This window comes from Lasioglossum baleicum, chromosome 17, assembly GCF_051020765.1.
Source record: "Lasioglossum baleicum chromosome 17, iyLasBale1, whole genome shotgun sequence".
Taxonomy (NCBI): domain Eukaryota; kingdom Metazoa; phylum Arthropoda; class Insecta; order Hymenoptera; family Halictidae; genus Lasioglossum; species Lasioglossum baleicum.
In genome coordinates this window covers 4,571,568-4,589,480 of record NC_134945.1, presented here as the reverse complement: position 1 = coordinate 4,589,480, position 17,913 = coordinate 4,571,568, and the positions used below count along the sequence as shown (strand labels likewise).

Here is a 17,913-nt window from a genome sequence, read left to right as displayed (position 1 = left end):
TATATTTACGAAATGTATACATATATTACATATTATAAAAGTAAGATTCCTTACATTACATATTATATTACGTACATAACACACATTGCACATTAGTAATATGACATTACATTCATATTACATACATAACACGTTGCACATTATTAATATGATATTACATTCATATTACACCTCTTCAATAGTTCTGATAATTACAACAGTTCCGCTTAAGATGGTGAAACAAGAATCGGATAACGACGTACTTAAAATACAACTGTTTTTCGCAGTTATAGATATTGGCGTAGCTGCATGGCTGATGATCAATCGGACACTTGTGCCTCAGTAAAATCTGAAAAATGACATAGAAATTAATCTTACAACAAGAAAAGCAAAAGGAAACAAAATTGTTAATTGCAATTGAATGCATGCATAAATTACACACATTCTTTAGAAAGTATCTACAATACGTGGTAACACATATAATTAAGTATAGGTATAAATAATTGTTAAACTAAACCACTCATTACTAATTTAACAATATACTTACAAATATTTGGCGTAGCTGCATCCATATGGCTGCTGTTCTACCGAACGATGATGCTGAATTGAATTAAATTAATGGTGTTGAATTAAATTCCACCACTTTGTACCCTAGTAGCATTTACGGTTGGCGTTTCGTTGGGCCTACGTTGGGGGTTTGCGTTGGGCAACCGTTAGAAATGTCGCTCTTTTTTGCAGTTGGGCCAACAGTCAGGGCCAACGTTGAGCCAACGTTCAGCCAACGTTGCGCCAGCGTCGGGCCAACGGTAATACCCAACGTAGGGCCAACGATCACGTCTAATGTCGGGCCAACGGTAATACCCAACGTAGGGCCAACGATCACGTCCAATGTCGGGCCAACGGTAATACCCAACGTAGGGCCAGCGATCACGTCCAATGTCGGGCCAACGGTAATACCCAACGTAGGGCCAACGGTAATACCCAACGTAGGGCCTACATTACTATAATACGAAAAGCCAACAAAAGGATTCTTTCTGTAGGGTCAATTAATTATATACATATATATATGTGTATTATAAAAATATTTTATTTTTATATCTCACAATCAGTCATTTTGTGAGGTAACAATTTTTGCCTCACATATTATATTAATATATAAGTACTAACTTATTATGCACGCTAGCATATAACGGATTTCTTACATGTATATGTACGAAATGTATACATATATTACATATTATAAAAGTAAGATTCCTTACATTACATATTATATTACGTACATAACACACATTGCACATTAGTAATATGACATTACATTCATATTACATACATAACACGTTGCACATTAGTAATATGATATTACATTCATATTACACCTCTTCAATAGTTCTGATAATTACAACAGTTCCGCTTAAGATGGTGAAACAAGAATCGGATAAAGACGTACTTAAAATACAACTGTTTTTCGCAGTTATAGATATTGGCGTAGCTGCATGGCTGATGATCAATCGAACACTTGTGCCTCAGTAAAATCTGAAAAATGACATAGAAATTAATCTTACAACAAAAAAGCAAAAGGAAACAAAATTGTTAATTGCAATTGAATGCATGCATAAATTACACACATTCTTTAGAAAGTATCTACAATACGTGGTAACACGTATAATTAAGTGTAGGTATAAATAATTGTTAAACTAAACCACTCATTACTAATTTAACAATATACTTACAAATATTTGGCGTAGCTGCATGGCTGATGATCCATCGAACACTTGTGCCTCAGTAAAATCTGAAAAATGACATAGAAATTAATCTTACAACAAGAAAAGCAAAAGGAAACAAAATTGTTAATTGCAATTGAATGCATGCATAAATTACACACATTCTTTAGAAAGTATCTACAATACGTGGTAACACGTATAATTAAGTATAGGTATAAATAATTGTTAAACTAAACCACTCATTACTAATTTAACAATATACTTACAAATATTTGGCGTAGCTGCATGGCTGATGATCCATCGAACACTTGTGCCTCAGTAAAATCTGAAAAATGACATAGAAATTAATCTTACCACAAGAAAAGCAAAAGGAAACAAAATTGTTAATTGCAATTGAATGCATGCATAAATTACACACAGTCTTTAGAAAGTATCTACAATACGTGGTAACACATATAATTAAGTATAGGTATAAATAATTGTTAAACTAAACCACTCATTACTAATTTAACAATATACTTACAAATATTTGGCGTAGCTGCATCCATATGGCTGCTGTTCTACCGAACGATGATGCTGAATTGAATTAAATTAATGGTGTTGAATTAAATTCCACCACTTTGTACATTATCAAAATTATTTGTTAATGAAATGAAGTAAAACACGCGACACAAAGAACGACCACTTCGACAGTTCGACACAGCACAGAAGAATGAAATAGTGAAAATCGACAAATACCAAATGACGATCGACGCTACATATATCTTGAACGACGGGTATTCGTCGTTGGTCCTATGTTGGATATTCGTCGGCAAACTGACGTAATTTTTCTTCGTTGGCCTTATGTTGGGTATTCGTCGTTGGCCCTATGTTGGGTATTCGTCGTTGGACCAACGTTGGGTATTCGTCGGCAAACTGACGTAATTTTTCTTCGTTGGCCTTATGTTGGGTATTCGTCGTTGGCCCTATGTTGGGTATTCGTCGTTGGCCCAACGTTGGGTATTCGTCGGCAAACTGACGTAATTTTTCTTCGTTGGTCCTATGTTGGGTATTCGTCGTTGGCCCTATGTTGGTTATTCGTCGTTGGCCCAACGTTGGGTATTCGTCGGCAAACTGACGTAATTTTTCTTCGTTGGTCCTATGTTGGGTATTCGTCGTTGGCCCTATGTTGGGTATTCGTCGTTGGGCCAACGTTGGGTATTCGTCGGCAAACTGACGTAATTTTTCTTCTTTGGTCCTATGTTTGGTATTCGTCGTTGGCCCTATGTTGGGTATTCGTCGTTGGCCCAACGTTGGGTATTCGTCGGCAAACTGACGGTAATTTTTCGTCGTTATACGTTGGGTATTCGTCGTTGGCCCTATGTTGGGTATTCGTCGTTGGCCCAACGTTGGGTATTCGTCGGCAAACTGACGGTAATTTTTCTTCGTTGGCCTTATGTTGGGTATTCGTCGTTGGCCCTATGTTGGTTATTCGTCGTTGGCCCAACGTTGGGTATTCGTCGGCAAACTGACGTAATTTTTCGTCGTTATACGTTGGGTATTCGTCGTTGGCCTTATGTTGGGTATTCGTCGTTGGCCCTATGTTGGTTATTCGTCGTTGGCCCAACGTTGGGCATTCGTCGGCAAACTGACGTAATTTTTCTTCGTTGGCCCTAGGTTGGGGATTTATCGGCAAAACCACTAACCATGCCCCACCATTCCCCAACAAACTCCCAACCGTTGGCCACCGTTGGCCAACCGTAAATGCTACTAGGGAATATTGTTCTCGAGGTATAAATAGGATCATTTAAGGGGGTAGTATACCCTCGATTTGTAACTAGAAAGGGACTAGAATCTTACTAGAAAAATGGCTCGAAACATGGGTTTGCGCGCTGTCGGTTTTCGTCCTTATTTCAGAAAATTTTGGGCTGAGTGAGGGCTTATTCTAAAGAGGAAGGTTAAACACACTGCGCCCTGGTTACGAGGTTAACGAGATTATGTTTATAACTAATAATATGAGGGCCCAAAGTAGAGAAAAAATCTAGGAAAAAAAACCAGCACATTTCAATGCATTTTTCTGTCTCCAAAAGACTTTATGACTTATGAGATGACCAGGGCGCAGCGCGTTGAACCTTCCTCTTTAGAATGAGCCCTCACACAGCCCAAACTTTGCTCAAATAAGGACAAAAACCGACAGCGCGCAGACCCACTTTTTCGATCGAAAATCTGGTAAGATTCTAGTTATTTGCTAGATATTTGCTATTTACTAGGATCTTACTAGATTTTGGGTCCGAAAAAGTGGGTCTGCGCGCTGTCGGTTTTTGTCCTTATTTGAGCAAAGTTTGGGCTGTGTGAGGGCTCATTCTAAAGAGGAAGGTTCAACGCGCTGCGCCCTGGTCATCTCATAAGTCATAAAGTCTTTTGGAGACAGAAAAATGCATTGAAATGTGCTGGTTTTTTTTCCTAGATTTTTTCTCTACTTTGGGCCCTCATATTATTAGTTATAAACATAATCTCGTTAACCTCGTAACCAGGGCGCAGTGTGCTTAACCTTCCTCTTTAGCATAAGCCCTCACTCAGCCCAAAATTTTCTGAAATAAGGACGAAAACCGACAGCGCGCAAACCCATGTTTCGAGCCATTTTTCTAGTAAGATTCTAGTTCCTTTCTAGTTACAAATCGAGGGTATACTACCCCCTTAAGGAGGTAGTATACCCTCGATTTGTAACTAGAAAGGAACTAGAATCTTACTAGATTTTGGGTCGAAAATATGGGTTTGCGCCCAGACGTTGATTGACCTTATTAGAACAAATTGTGGGCTGTGTGAGGGCTCATTCGAAAGAGGAAGGTTAGATGCAGCGCGCCTTTCTCATCTCATAAGTCAAAAAAGTCTATTAGAGACAGAAAATGCATTGAAATCTGCGGGATTTTTTCCTAGATTTTTTCTCGACTTTGGGCCATCATATTATTAGTTATTAACATAATCTCGTTAACCTCGTGAGAAAAGCGCGCTGCGTCTAACCTTCCTCTTTCGAATGAGCCCTCACCCAGCCCACAATTTGCTTAAATAAGGTCAATCAACGTCTGGACGCAAACCCATATTTTCGACCCAAAATCTAGTAAGATCCTAGTAAATAGCAAATATCTAGCAAATAACTAGAATCTTACTAGAAAAATGGCTCGAAACATGGGTTTCCTGGTTTTCACTTAGTGTCCTTATTTGAGCAAATTTTGGGCTGGGTGAGGGCTCATTCGAAAGAGGAAGGTTCACTGCATGGGGCTCTGGTCATCCCATCAGTCAAAAAGTCTTTTGGAGACAGAAAAATGCATTGAAATCTGCTGGTTTTTTTTCCTAGATTTTTACTCTACTTTGGACACTAATATTATTAGATATAAACATATTCTCGTTAACCTCATGACCAGAGCCCCCTGCGGTGAACCTTCCTCTTTCGAATGAGCCCTCACCCAGCCCAAAATTTGCTCAAATAAGGACACTAACTGAAAACCAGGAAACCCATGTTTCGAGCCATTTTTCTAGTAAGATTCTAGGTATTTTCTAGTTACAAATCGAGGGTATACTACCCCCTTAACAGTATGTATCTCGTCGGTGATAGCAGAGAGTATATGAGAGTGCTCACGCCCGGGTTTTTTTTTCTTTATTAATAATATCCTAGGCCATTATTGACCCATAGATACATGATAGCTTACAAAAATGTAAAATACATATGTACATCTTATGTCTTAAGTTAACTAAGTCTTCCTTATAAATTGATATCACATTTCTTACAGAAATTATTAATTATTTTTAAAGCATTAATGTTGAGACTTTTAAGGAAGTTTTCAATACTATAGGGAGGAGCCCACTTTAACACTTTAAGATTCAACAACATCTCCTCTCTTTGTTTGTAATATAATGGGCAATTCCATAATAAATGGTTAGCATCCTGACTCGGGTGTAAACATTCACAACTTGGGTCACTGATATACCCAATTCTGGTCAAATTTTCTTTAGCATTATAATGATAACTCCTGAGTCTTGTAAATCTTACTATCATTTCCCTTGGTAAATTTAACTTACAAAACCATGGTTTCTTTCTTGGTTCATAAAAGTTGTCAAAATAGGCTCTACCCTTAGATACAAAAATATTCTCTAGGATCTTATTCGTTCCTTTCCACATATCCTCTTTAAAACTTTCCTTAAAATCCGTATAAGGTACCTTAAAATTATTATCACTCTCCATTAGGGTAGCTTCTTTGGCTAAAATATCCACCTTCTCATTGCCTATAATACCCTTATGTGCTGGTACCCATAAGAATACAATCTTGCTATTATTAGTTGTTTCATATCTGAATTGTCTTAATCTAGTCTTAATTTCTAATAAATAACTATTATATTTAACGCCTATACTTAGACATTTTAAGCTTTGTAACGCACTTAGAGAATCGGAACATATTACATAAGATCTCTCACAATTTAACTGAGCTACTTCTACTGCCTTCAGTAGGGCTACACACTCTGCCGTAAACACTGATATAATCTTATTAAGCCCTACCTTATATTCATATTTCATACTTGGGCAGTATATACCCACTCCTGTAGATTTATTCTCTTTCTTTTTGGACCCATCCGTATATATCTCAATATACAGTAATTTCTCATTCGTTGCGAATAATGTACTACGCGCTCGTTGCGACGTGCCTACCCACTCCACTGCCTGTCAACGCCGAGTCGGCCGAGTCGCTCCGCACGGCGGCAACGACTGTCCGCTGTCTCTTTCTTTCCCATACGCTCTTCTTCGTTGCGTTCGAAACTTTCATCGTCGATTAAACCACTAAATATTGGCCAAATTATATCGTGTTTGGTATCATTTTAATCAGAAAAATGTCAGAAATGAGTTAGTGAAAGTCCCATAAAAGCCTAATGGAAAATTAACAATTCCATCACTGCCATTACATACATTGTAAGAACTCATGGGCCTTTAAATTGTGCCGGCGACGGCGACACGCTTCGGTCACCCGATCCGTATTTCATTCTGTCCTTCTCTATGTTCGGCTCCCTATTGAAGTCTCGCTCGGCGCGGTCGGCGTGTATCTGGACGCAGTCATAAATCACAAAAGGCTTCCCTATTTGCTCGTTGCGAACTCAAACCCCCGGCAGTTTCGCAACTAACGAGAAATTACTGTAGTCTGCAAAATATCTATCCATCAAAGTAATTGTTAGAAGAAGCTATTGAAATGATATATAATAGACTTACAATTAGACAAATTGGACTTAATATGGCGCCAGAAAAATCAGAAGTCGTAGTTTTTAATGATAGAAAATTTACCCCAGGAAAATTATCAATCAAAATAGGTCAGGAAGGGAGGAGTAATATCTCAGTACCTGTTTCAAATTTTGCCAAAGCTCTCTATTCTCTTTATTGGTATACCTACTCAAAATATTTATTGCAACACTTAAGTCAGGTCGCGTACATACCATTATGTACATTAAACTACCAATTAAATTTCTACATGGGGCCTCAAATTTTTCATCTGAATTTAATGCTAAATGGTTCAATTTACTCGGAAGAGGTGTACTAACAGGTTTACAATCATTGATATTGAATTTCTCTATTACTGTTTTGAATTACTTGGCTGGCCGGTGGATCGCCCGGCCGTCTTTATTGCACCACTCGGCCTAGGCGACCGAGGCACCGATGATAGGCAAAAATATTGAATTAGATACTTTTTCCAAGATATCTTCACGACTCGTGAAGCCAGGTAGCTCGGCATGAAACCCCTGACAAGTGAATCCTGAACATGTTTATTTTTCCGTGATGCCCTCACGGAAGTGCCACGAGCCAGTTCGTGGGGTTCTTCCGATTAAGAAAAGTCCAAACTTGATAGAATTCGGGCAGTGCTTACTGCTTTTTCTCGTGAAGATATCTTGGAAAAAGTATCTAATTCAATATTTTTGCCCATCATTGGTGCCTCGGGCGCCTTGGCCGAGTGGTGCTATAAACACGGCCGGGCAATCCCACGGCCGTGTTTATTGTACTGCTATTGTGTTCTGGGCTCAGGTCTAGGGGGCCCGACCCTCGGGCCTCGGAACGTGTTCATTCAAGCCTCGAGCTTGTCAAAAGGATCTTGAAGGATCCGAAAGGATCTTTGAATTAGATACAGACCATCTCTCGTCGCCAATTTTTCCACGCTTCTCCGAGCTCGCGTTTCGGTGGACCGAGTAGCTGAAACGCGAGTCGGGAGAAGCTGAGTCAACGATGGAAATGATCAAGATCCGCTAATGTGAGTTTAATTAATCATTTACAATTCAATCAAATATGTTTTTTATTTAAATGTATTAGATAATCAAATATTTCATAAATTCAATTTTTCTAACTATAACAGTTTTTAAATATGTTAAATTTTGCAACAATCGTTTTGAAACAAATCAAGTTTGAAACAAATATTTTTTTATTAGTTAACATCTTTTTGTAACAGAATCTTGCAAGAAAAATTGTCTAAACAAAGTATATTTTTGCTCAGATAAAAGTTTTCGTATAAACATCCTTTTATAAACAGAATTTTCTAGGTAAATTAAATTGTTTCAAGAAATATAATTTTTTGAACACGTAAATAATCTGTATTATTTTTTAAATTGGTTTAAGTAGATTATAATACATATTTAAATAGAGTAAAAAAAAACCTTCAGATTTGAATAATTGCATTTTCCTATATGCAGAATCATCGCTGTCATCGCTGCCTGCCAAAAGGTCAATACTTCCACCATCGGCTTTCACCTAGTTAATTGTTATTGCATCCCTATCAATATATAGTTGTTATGTATTATAATAATTATTTATTTGTTTTATATTATTTGGATTATATTTGTCTATGTATTATCATATTTGTTTTTTGAGTGTGTGTGTAATAAATGATATTAATTTGTGATAATAAATGATTTTTTGATTTTCGATTAATTGTTTTGTTTCGCCTTTCTTTTATTTTCCAGTCCATATAGTTAAATTCCGACTTTCAAACTAAATATAATTTCTAAAAGTCCTAAGTAAATAGTACCTTGTACATACATTTTCTAGTTTGTTGCAAGAAGAGCTTAAATGTTGTTCGATCTTTTTTGTTTAAATAAAAAATTAAATTAGTTATTCCGTACAACGTGTCTACTTCTGCAATCCTGTCTTTTATTAGACCTTATTAAATAATTTTTTTTGCAGTTATTTTAATACACGATATTTCCTTCACTTCGTGAAAGAATCTTAGTTACATATTTTATATAAAACGATATAAACTGTTCGTTCTGATCAAGGCCAAAGATGATGTAGGTTATTGTCCGGGCTAAGTGTCGAGACGGATTCTTGTCCGGACTAAGTGTCGAGACGGATTCTTGTCCGGACTAAGTGTCGAGACGGAGTCTTATCCGGACTAAGTGTCGAGACGGGTTCTTGTCCGGACTAAAAGAGATGATGGCAGCCAAAAGTGGCACGGCCATAACCCGGGCGTGAGCACTCTCATATACTCTCTGGCGTGAGCACTCTCATATACTCTCAGGCGTGAGCACTCTCATATACTCTCTGATAGTATCTCGTCGGTGATGTAAGTTATTGTCCGGACTAAGTGTCGAGACGGATTCCTGTCCGGACTAAGTGTCGAGACGGGAGCTGATCCAGGCTAAGCACTAGTGTAGGGGGCAGCACTATAATGGGCACGGCCAAAACCCGGGCGTGAGCACTCTCCACTCTCATATACTCTCTGGTACTGCATGGTACGTATGCCGAGCTATTGAACGTTCGTGGTATTTTATCGTCTGCTTAGATTTTCGAAAAGTGTGATTCTCTCGCACAGAGGAAGTATATCAACATGTTTCGTCACCTTGTGAGACCCGTGGCTCGGATTGCAAGTCGAGGTACGATAGTAGATATTATATACTTTGTTATCACGGTATCGGACGTACTTTTTCATTTGAAAGCCCTTACATAATATCAACGAATGTTACTTTTGTTATATTTCGAAAATATTTAATAATCCTTCATGTATGTTATACTTCAAGTATATTTCTTACAATCAGAAATTCTAATCTAATTTTTGTCAAATCCGAAACCGACTTTTCATCATTTTCAATTTTAAATTGGCATTCTTTTCTCGAGAAAATGTTGACATGATCAATTGTTAAATGGAATGCGTAAGAACAAATTTAGACATAATGAATTTTTATATTAATACTTTACGTAAGAAAATGTTTTCGTCTCTTATTATTTTCAAAAATAAACAAGTGTTAAAATGTGAAGGTGCTCGGTCAAGTCACCATGAACCTCCTCATATTTTACGGCCACCGCACATGGATGAACTGCCAATACCACAAGGTTGTTGGAAGGAAGCGCATGAAAGAAATAATAGAAGATATAACATGCAATTAATTGCCGGTGTTGTTGGACTTATCGGTACCATTGCATTTGTATGTAATCGTATACTATAATTGTTTACACATACATTTCATGACAGTATTAATTTACAATTATAATATTTCAACTTTCAGGGTAGAGCCACTGGACTGCTCTGGCTGAATTACACTGTACCAACTCCAAAAGAGTAATTCTTTAATTACAGTAGATATATGTACAAAACTTTGTAGAAGATACTGTAACTTATTACTATTCAATTTTATGAATAATATAATACTTTGTTCACAATAAATATCATTTGTAATATTATCTTTGATCAGATCGCCTGATGAAAAGGAGTCGTGAGCATTCAGTTTATCGCATCTGCAGAGTTTCGCAATGAGCAGAATCTTAAATTTCTGGCACATGGCTCACCTGCTGAAGTTACTCTTTATGTAATTTCCTGATAGAGAACCCTCAAGAACATTCCTTTAAGATTGACTGCCTAAGTATTAATATGAAAATAATAATAGCAATAATAAAAAATAGCTGTTATTAATCTTCATTTTAATTTATTTCATGGGATAATGAATCTTTTTCAGTTTCTTTTTATAGGAAATTATATTACTTTATTATTTTATTACTTCAATCTAAATACTAATATGAATTACAAAATTTTATTCACATTACGATTTTAGTTTATTAAGTTCCTCAATGAGATCGAGCTATCTCAGAGAAAAATTCTAATATGTCCTGTATGGTAAATTCAAGGGTTACCATACTGTCTGGATAACATCGTTGTATCAATTCCTCTATGTATATATATTGTGCAATGAATTCACCTTGCATTTCACGCCAGACAACCTATAATGAAGCTACGTATAGTAGACAGACAAGTATGCGATATTGCTATATTAAATATTTCCATTTACTTGTAATAAATTTTCTTCCTCGCACAGATGCTTTTCAACTTTTCTATACAGATTTTCCAAGCCCTTTTTCACTTCTCGAGCTGGATATTCCTTTACAACACGCCTAAGTTCTTGTTTGCTGAAAGCCATTTGATAACTAACTTCAGATTCTTTAACTCCAGCACCAACTTTCGCTTGTACACCTTCAAAAAATAGCTGTTGACAGAATAAATATTTCTATTGAGTAGAAATTACAAAATCGAAGATTCAAAATAATTTAAAATTGTAATAAACAAACATTAAGTTTCTCAAGAGGTCTTCCAAAATATTGTGTAACATAGGCTTTCAAAGCGTCATGGTATTTCTGTTTAGCTTCCTTACGTTCGTGGTCAAGTACAGATATTTTTAATTGCGACAGTAGATCGTACAAATGATGAAAATTTTCTGTAATGTAATGTACGCGTTATATTTAACTCATATGAATAAGAGAAGAAACAAATGTAAGATTTCACAGACTTACCCATCTTAATAACTTCTGGTGGAGTTTTATGATGTTCTCTACTATGGATAACAATTGCTTCAAACATTGCACTTACTAATTTAGTGTACCATTTTTCAAGATCAACTTTTCGATCGGAATTTTTGAAGATTTTCTCTGCTGTTTTTGCAAAATGTTCAAAATGTTCTACATACGACAATATACCACACTTGTTTCTGCGATTAACTTTAGTATCAGATAAAATCGCCTGTGACTGAGTTTGCATAAATTTGTCGAAAGATCTTTTAACTTGAATCAAAGCTGAAGCAAATGTCATTGATAGAAACGAACCAGTATCTTGTGCTGACATAACATGCTGGGACAAACGTACCAAAACATACATACACCAACTATAAAAATTGCGTTAAAAATTAATATACAAGTAAACAAGCAAATTTAATATTAGATAATTGCGTAGAAAATGTAACTATTCCAAATATACTTACAAACTATCAATTTTATCTAAAAAGGCAATAAAATTATTTAATTCAATTTCCAATGATGGAAATATTGCTGCCATCGTTGCACGTACTTCTTCATTTACTTGTCTTTCCAACTTTTTACTTGCTGTGGAGGTAACTGATCCAGGACTTGCTGCTCCATTGCTAACGTTATCTGTTTCTTCTAATTCGCTGCTCTGACACATTTAAAAGAATATCATACAATACCATACAATCACTCACAGTAATATTCTGTCACTTTTAAAAGGACGATAACATCTTCAATATTGAACCATATGCGCGACCTGAATTTTTTGGGAAGTTGAACAATTAGTTTACTGCATGACGCGAAAAAAATTGCAATTAATCGGAATTACAGAAAACTAAAAGTGTTTTCAACTTTTTTATGTGAGCCTATATTGAAAATTTTTTAAATAAACTTTATACATCCTATTAATTGTATATATGCTGAAAATTTCATTAAAATTGGATGATGCGGAAAAAATGACAGGCATTGAAAAACTGCAATTTTTACCATCTTTAAACATTTGTAGCTCATTATAATGTTGACCGATTTTGATGGAACGTTGAGAACATGTATACTTGACATAGATCTACAGAACGTATTTTTTAAATTTTCAATATAGGACCACATAAAGAAGTTTTAAACGGTGACTTTCGAATTCCGATCAATTGCAATTTTTTAAAAATTCTTTTTTCATGCCATGCAGTAAACTAATTGTTCTAACTTCCCCAAAAATCCAAATCGTACAGTTCAATGTTAAAAAAGTGATCGTCCTTTTAAAAGTGTCCGAATATTACTGTAAGTCATTGTATACGTTATAATGGATATCTAATAGTAAAATTTACATACTTTCGATGGAGAAAGAACAGAATCTAACTGTAGAAACGAAATACAAAAGGCTTGCTCTGCAAGACAAACTGGTTGCATTTGTGAAAGCATACAATCAAGAACTGAGTCTAAAAGATTTCCATCTCCTACAGGTGCCCATACTTCACTGCTTAACAAACAGATAGGTGCTGGATTTAGTAAATCTTCTGCCTTTTGTCCGCTAGACCTTGATGTATTTGCTTTAAAAAGAAATCTTATTAAAAAATAATATGTATCATTATTATAATTAGAGGTGTGCGAGAACCGGAAAATGTTGGGTTCCCGATGGTCGGAACGGGTCAAGAATTTTATTTCAAGAGGAATAGCTAGCCACACTGTTGTACACTTTCCAGAGCTGTTGATAGTAGTTAGTAGTCTTCCGGGATATCTATTACTCTATTCCTAGATAGGTATGGATTCGTTCATAGCTATTCCTTTTTAAGGGGTAGACTCGTATTTCCAGGATTGCGAGGGTACGGGATGCGCCATCTCATTTCACGATAATGCAAAGATAGAGTTTTTCAGTAGTCAAAAGCGCTAGATAAAAAATCAATCTAGGTTACGATCACCCTCAAAAGTCCTATTTTTACTTATAAAGCTGCTATTTTCATAAAGCTGTGACAGCTACATGCTGCTGAATAATGCAAATTATGCCAAGTAAATGTAAAAATAGGAGTTTTGAGGGCGATCGCGGCCTAGATTGATCTTTTATCTGGCGCTTTTGACTACTGAAAACCTCTATCCTTGCTATATCGAGAAATGAGAAGGCGCATCCCGTAGCCTTGCAATCCTGGAAACGTGAGTCTACTCCCTTAAGCTCGGGACGGATTTCCCAAAATTTCGAGCATCCCCATATATTCGTGAATCCGAAAATTTTCAAGAACCTGACTCGTATTGACTCGTCCCAACCATCGGATCGTTCTCGTACATCTCCAATTACAGTAAGCAATGCATGCTATTGTACCTTGAAGACGCTTAGAAATCAGTTTATTCCTTGCTTCTTCAAAAAATCGTTTTAGATCTCTTTTATATAATTTACTCATTGTATCTGTATAAACTTTGGTTAATTGTATAAAAGCTTTATTGTCCAATGCTCTTAATAATTGCATCAACTCAGTATATGGCTCAAGTTCGTGGTGAACTGCTTGATGCGTTGGAAGAATCAAATCTGTTGATGATGTTGGTATTTCTCCGACGTCATTGCCCTGTAAAACAAAAAATATAGAATGACATAGCTGTTTTCAATCGATTAGAATTAAATTATATGAACAACTAAAGCATATATCTACCAAATGTATAAAAAGATTATTCAAGTGCCTAGCCACAATTATAGAAAATTTTGCTCTATGCTTATCAAGACGTCTCTTTTGCTCGGTTACTGCACTTAATTTATCAAGTCCCGATGGCAAGGGAGCTGTGGTGGCTTTTAAAAGAGCAGCACCTGCTTGACTGAGTTCTTCTTTTTCTCCTGGTAGCTCAGCTTCGTTCAAAATGTGTTGATGGGTCGGTGAAATGTCCAATTGTGACTTGTCAAGAAAAATTAAAAATTGTATATGAATATAATGAATTGTCAAGTACATGTTTCTATGATTTTTAAAATTGAATTTTTCTACTGTAACCATCTTATACATATATTCCTTACAATGACGGTATTCAACTGATCTAGCAGAAGTCTTGCATTACTGTTAGCAGTATGAATAGCTTGGTTCTTTTGGCCTACACGAGCCATAACTTCTCTAATTCTGCCAAGCGCTTCGTCGTAAGCTGCAAGACGAGCTTCCACAATTGAAGCTTCAGTTATTGCAGCTTCAATGCTGTTCATCAATTGAGTTACACGGGCTTCCGATGCCAAAACTGATTGTACATTCTCCTGTATCCATAAACAGTGCAAGCTGAATTAAGGTCAAGTTTAATAAGAAAAATGATTAAATCAAGATTGTTAACCCTTTGCACTTCGAATTATTTTTTGATTTTGTTGCCAACAATTCCCTACTATTTGAAGTACTTATTTTAAACAAATTTGCTTACCAATTATATTAAATATAGCTCTCAAACTTTGTTGTAATTTATATTTGTGGAACTTATATTTGTTTTTAACTAAAACATACGACTTCAATAAATAAAGGAAGAACCAAATTCATATAAAAACACGTTTCATTTACATTTTCTGAGTGCAAAGGGTTAAAACTTGTTAAAAATTTAATTTTATCTTGTTTAAAGAAATAAAATGTGATTATTTCCCAGAAATGTGTTATTTTACCCCATCAAGAATAGAGAGATCTTTGGAAAGAGTTTCCATAAAGAGTTCCGCATTAGCAACTGCATGTTCGCAATTTTCCATCATCTGTTTTAAATCAATAGCTTCTTTTTCAGTAATAGGTTGATAATCTGATGAGATGGGTGATGAGAGCAGTTCTAAAGCCAAAATATGAAAAATCTATTAAACACTTTTTGGAGAATATACTGATAATGGGAGTATTGATTTAAGGGGATAGACTCGTTTCTAGGATTGTAAGGGCACAGTATTTGCCTTCTTATTTCTCAATAATGCGAAGATGGAGATTTTCAGTAATTACAGCGCTAGATAAAAGATCAATCTAGGCTGCGATCACCCTCAAAAGTCCTATTTTTACGTTTATGAGGCATAATTTTCATTATTTGGCAGCATGTAGCTGTCGCAGCTTTATGCTTCTGAATAATGCAAATTACGCCTCGTATACGTACAAATAGGACTTTTGAGCACCTACTGCAATCTTGGAAACGAGTCAAATTCTTAAATTTCTGATACAATATTTTCATAAATACGTTTACCTGGTGTAAAAGTGATACTATCGCTTTCCTTCAAGGAACTTGGATCTATAAGCCATTCTTTAGGAATATTTTTAAATTGCGGTCGTTGAGCTAGACTACAAGAATAGGTATACAAATTGCTCAGAAATGTTCTTCGTTCCTGAGCTGTTGTTACAGACCATTTGTATACTTTATCAATATGTAATTCTATATCCATAGAATCATTCTTAACTCCGTCAACAATTTGAATGTCGCTCAACGACCATGACTGCTTTTTTTTAAATACATTCTTATCGTTCTTCTTTACTTGATACAAAAGTAACGACGGAGGCGTATCTGTGGTCGTAGTTAAACAGAGAAAGCTCATTTTCTTCTTTTTATATGCTTTACTTACATAAGATACGCTTAATAATTTCTCATCGCCAGGAGTAAACACTTCCCTTTGCAATGTATGCCGTATCGCTGCCATAATTTCGATTATATTTCCAAATACTTTCTATATACAACTTAATTGACACTTATCAGTTTGAATCTTCTCATGAACCACTTGTTAATTTCAATGTATATCTATAAAAAGACAATGCAATGTCTTTCCATAAACTTTTATAAAATTGTGTAACCAAAGTACCTTGATATAGTCTGAATCTTTACAATTTTTCTAAGATCAGTGTATCTGAACTTTTGATGCATGTTCTCGCGTTGTACTCTCAATAATAAATTGACATAGGTACGTTTTAATTGTGCTGATATTAAATTATGTTTGAATAAAATACTTCTTTTTGACAGTTCTGTCACATTGACATAATACATGTCACTGAATATATACACGTATATGTATAAAGCAGTATAAAGTAGCCGAGCACGTGATCACTACATCTTTTATTAACCAGTAACAAAATAGGTAACGCAGCCGTTCACACGAGTAGACCAATTAGAAATGTTTGCTATTATCACGAGTGGGCATTTAAATTTCATGTGTGTCGACTACTTATGTATATATGTTTACCCGCTGATGACATATATGTATATTTTGCAAGGTGAAAGTTGGCGTGCAACACGATGTAAAGTCAAGAGAATTTTTTCCCTCACTTCTCTCATCTAAATCCGTTTGTTATGTCATCTATTTCATTGACAAATATTATCGACAAATATAAAGAAATAGAATCACACCTATACTCATTTTAACTTTCCAGCTTCGCAGAGAACTGTAAAGTATACTATGACTAGAGGTGACTAGAGGTGAAACTCTTGTTAGAAATGTTGATATTCGCATTCCCGAACTGGGGATTGGCCACATTAGTGTGATACCGTGCTGCCCTCTCAAAAACAGGCTGAATCCCAGCCCGGCCGGCAGGCCCTGGGCTCGAGCCACTGATATATATACCAGAGAGCAGAGAGTATATGCAGAGAGTATATGAGAGTGCTCACGCCCGGGTTTTGGCCGTGCCGCTTTTGTCTCCACATCATGTTTAGCCTGGAACAGCTCCTACATCATCTTTAGCATGGAACAGAACCTACATCATCTTTAGCAAGAAACAGAACCCACTTTACTGTTAGCACATCTGACGACATCTGTGTCGCTCGAATATTTCTCTTACGCCCTCTAGGATATATTCTGACTGGAGTGAGGAACAGGAGGCCACCAGAGGCCACCACAGAAGACACTGTATCGTGTTAGCAACGCGCCCGCGCGCTACACTCCCCAGCGTACCTTTACTATATCCGTGTGCGCTGCTTGTCGAGCCACAATCTATTTTTAGAACTTGCCATGTTGCCATGCTTTACGGCTTACGGAAACGAAACTGAAATTCGACTGTCGAGCCGTCGAGCGTATGAATCGCAATCTGGAGCTAGCCATCGGGTCCCCGTGCAGCGAGGATTTTTTTTTTTATTTTTTTTTCATTACTTTTTTAATTACATTTTTTAACCTTCCAAAAAATTAAAAATGTTAAAACTATGTTCAAAATATGTATTCATTTTAAATAGAAACGTTTTGTTACTGTCATAATTGCATTAATAAAAATTGGTATATGATCGAGAACAGGTTGATGGTATTTATTTGGACTGATTGGAGAATACGAAAATGCAGGAAGTATTTTTTAGTTTATGAAACAATTTGTAGATTTATTAGTTGTCAAACAAATAATAAAATAAATTGTATAATATATATAAATTGATTTTATACTAGCATACACAAGTTTATTTATTAAAAAATATAGTCATAACTATAATTATAATAGAATTTCATAAAATGTATATTGAGGTTATTGCAAACTCATCTTTTTTCGCAAT

General features: G+C 35.9%; 2 protein-coding genes and 1 long non-coding RNA gene across 5 annotated transcripts; 1 reads left to right on the top strand and 2 right to left on the bottom strand.

The window, feature by feature from the left end:
- LOC143217522 (uncharacterized) lies at positions 1-2,837 on the bottom strand. 3 transcript variants are annotated; one of them, XR_013010836.1, is made up of 3 exons: positions 2,224-2,837; positions 1,710-1,768; positions 1-328 (listed from the first exon to the last, which is right to left on the bottom strand). It is a non-coding gene; the product is annotated as an uncharacterized LOC143217522 (long non-coding RNA). The 3 variants fall into 3 exon arrangements; XR_013010837.1 differs by lacking the exon at positions 1-328 and adding an exon at positions 914-1,512 and having other exon boundaries at positions 1,710-2,025; XR_013010835.1 differs by lacking the exon at positions 1-328 and adding an exon at positions 914-1,512.
- A 6,564-nt stretch (positions 2,838-9,401) lies between these two features.
- Cox7b (Cytochrome c oxidase subunit 7B) lies at positions 9,402-10,363 on the top strand. The gene is made up of 3 exons (XM_076441867.1): positions 9,402-9,575; positions 9,958-10,124; positions 10,206-10,363. Exons 1-3 carry the CDS (start codon positions 9,530-9,532, stop codon positions 10,260-10,262), a joined length of 270 nt encoding a protein of 89 aa, XP_076297982.1. The 5' UTR covers positions 9,402-9,529; the 3' UTR covers positions 10,263-10,363.
- Positions 10,364-10,617: 254 nt separating this feature from the next.
- On the bottom strand, positions 10,618-16,855 carry Sec3 (exocyst complex component Sec3). The gene is made up of 12 exons (XM_076441866.1): positions 16,250-16,855; positions 15,643-16,188; positions 15,092-15,246; positions 14,474-14,701; positions 14,121-14,357; positions 13,796-14,036; positions 12,814-13,031; positions 11,946-12,136; positions 11,482-11,849; positions 11,260-11,405; positions 10,983-11,177; positions 10,618-10,914 (listed from the first exon to the last, which is right to left on the bottom strand). Exons 2-12 carry the CDS (start codon positions 16,088-16,090, stop codon positions 10,762-10,764), a joined length of 2,580 nt encoding a protein of 859 aa, XP_076297981.1. The 5' UTR covers positions 16,091-16,188; positions 16,250-16,855; the 3' UTR covers positions 10,618-10,761.
- Positions 16,856-17,913: the final 1,058 nt, after the last annotated feature.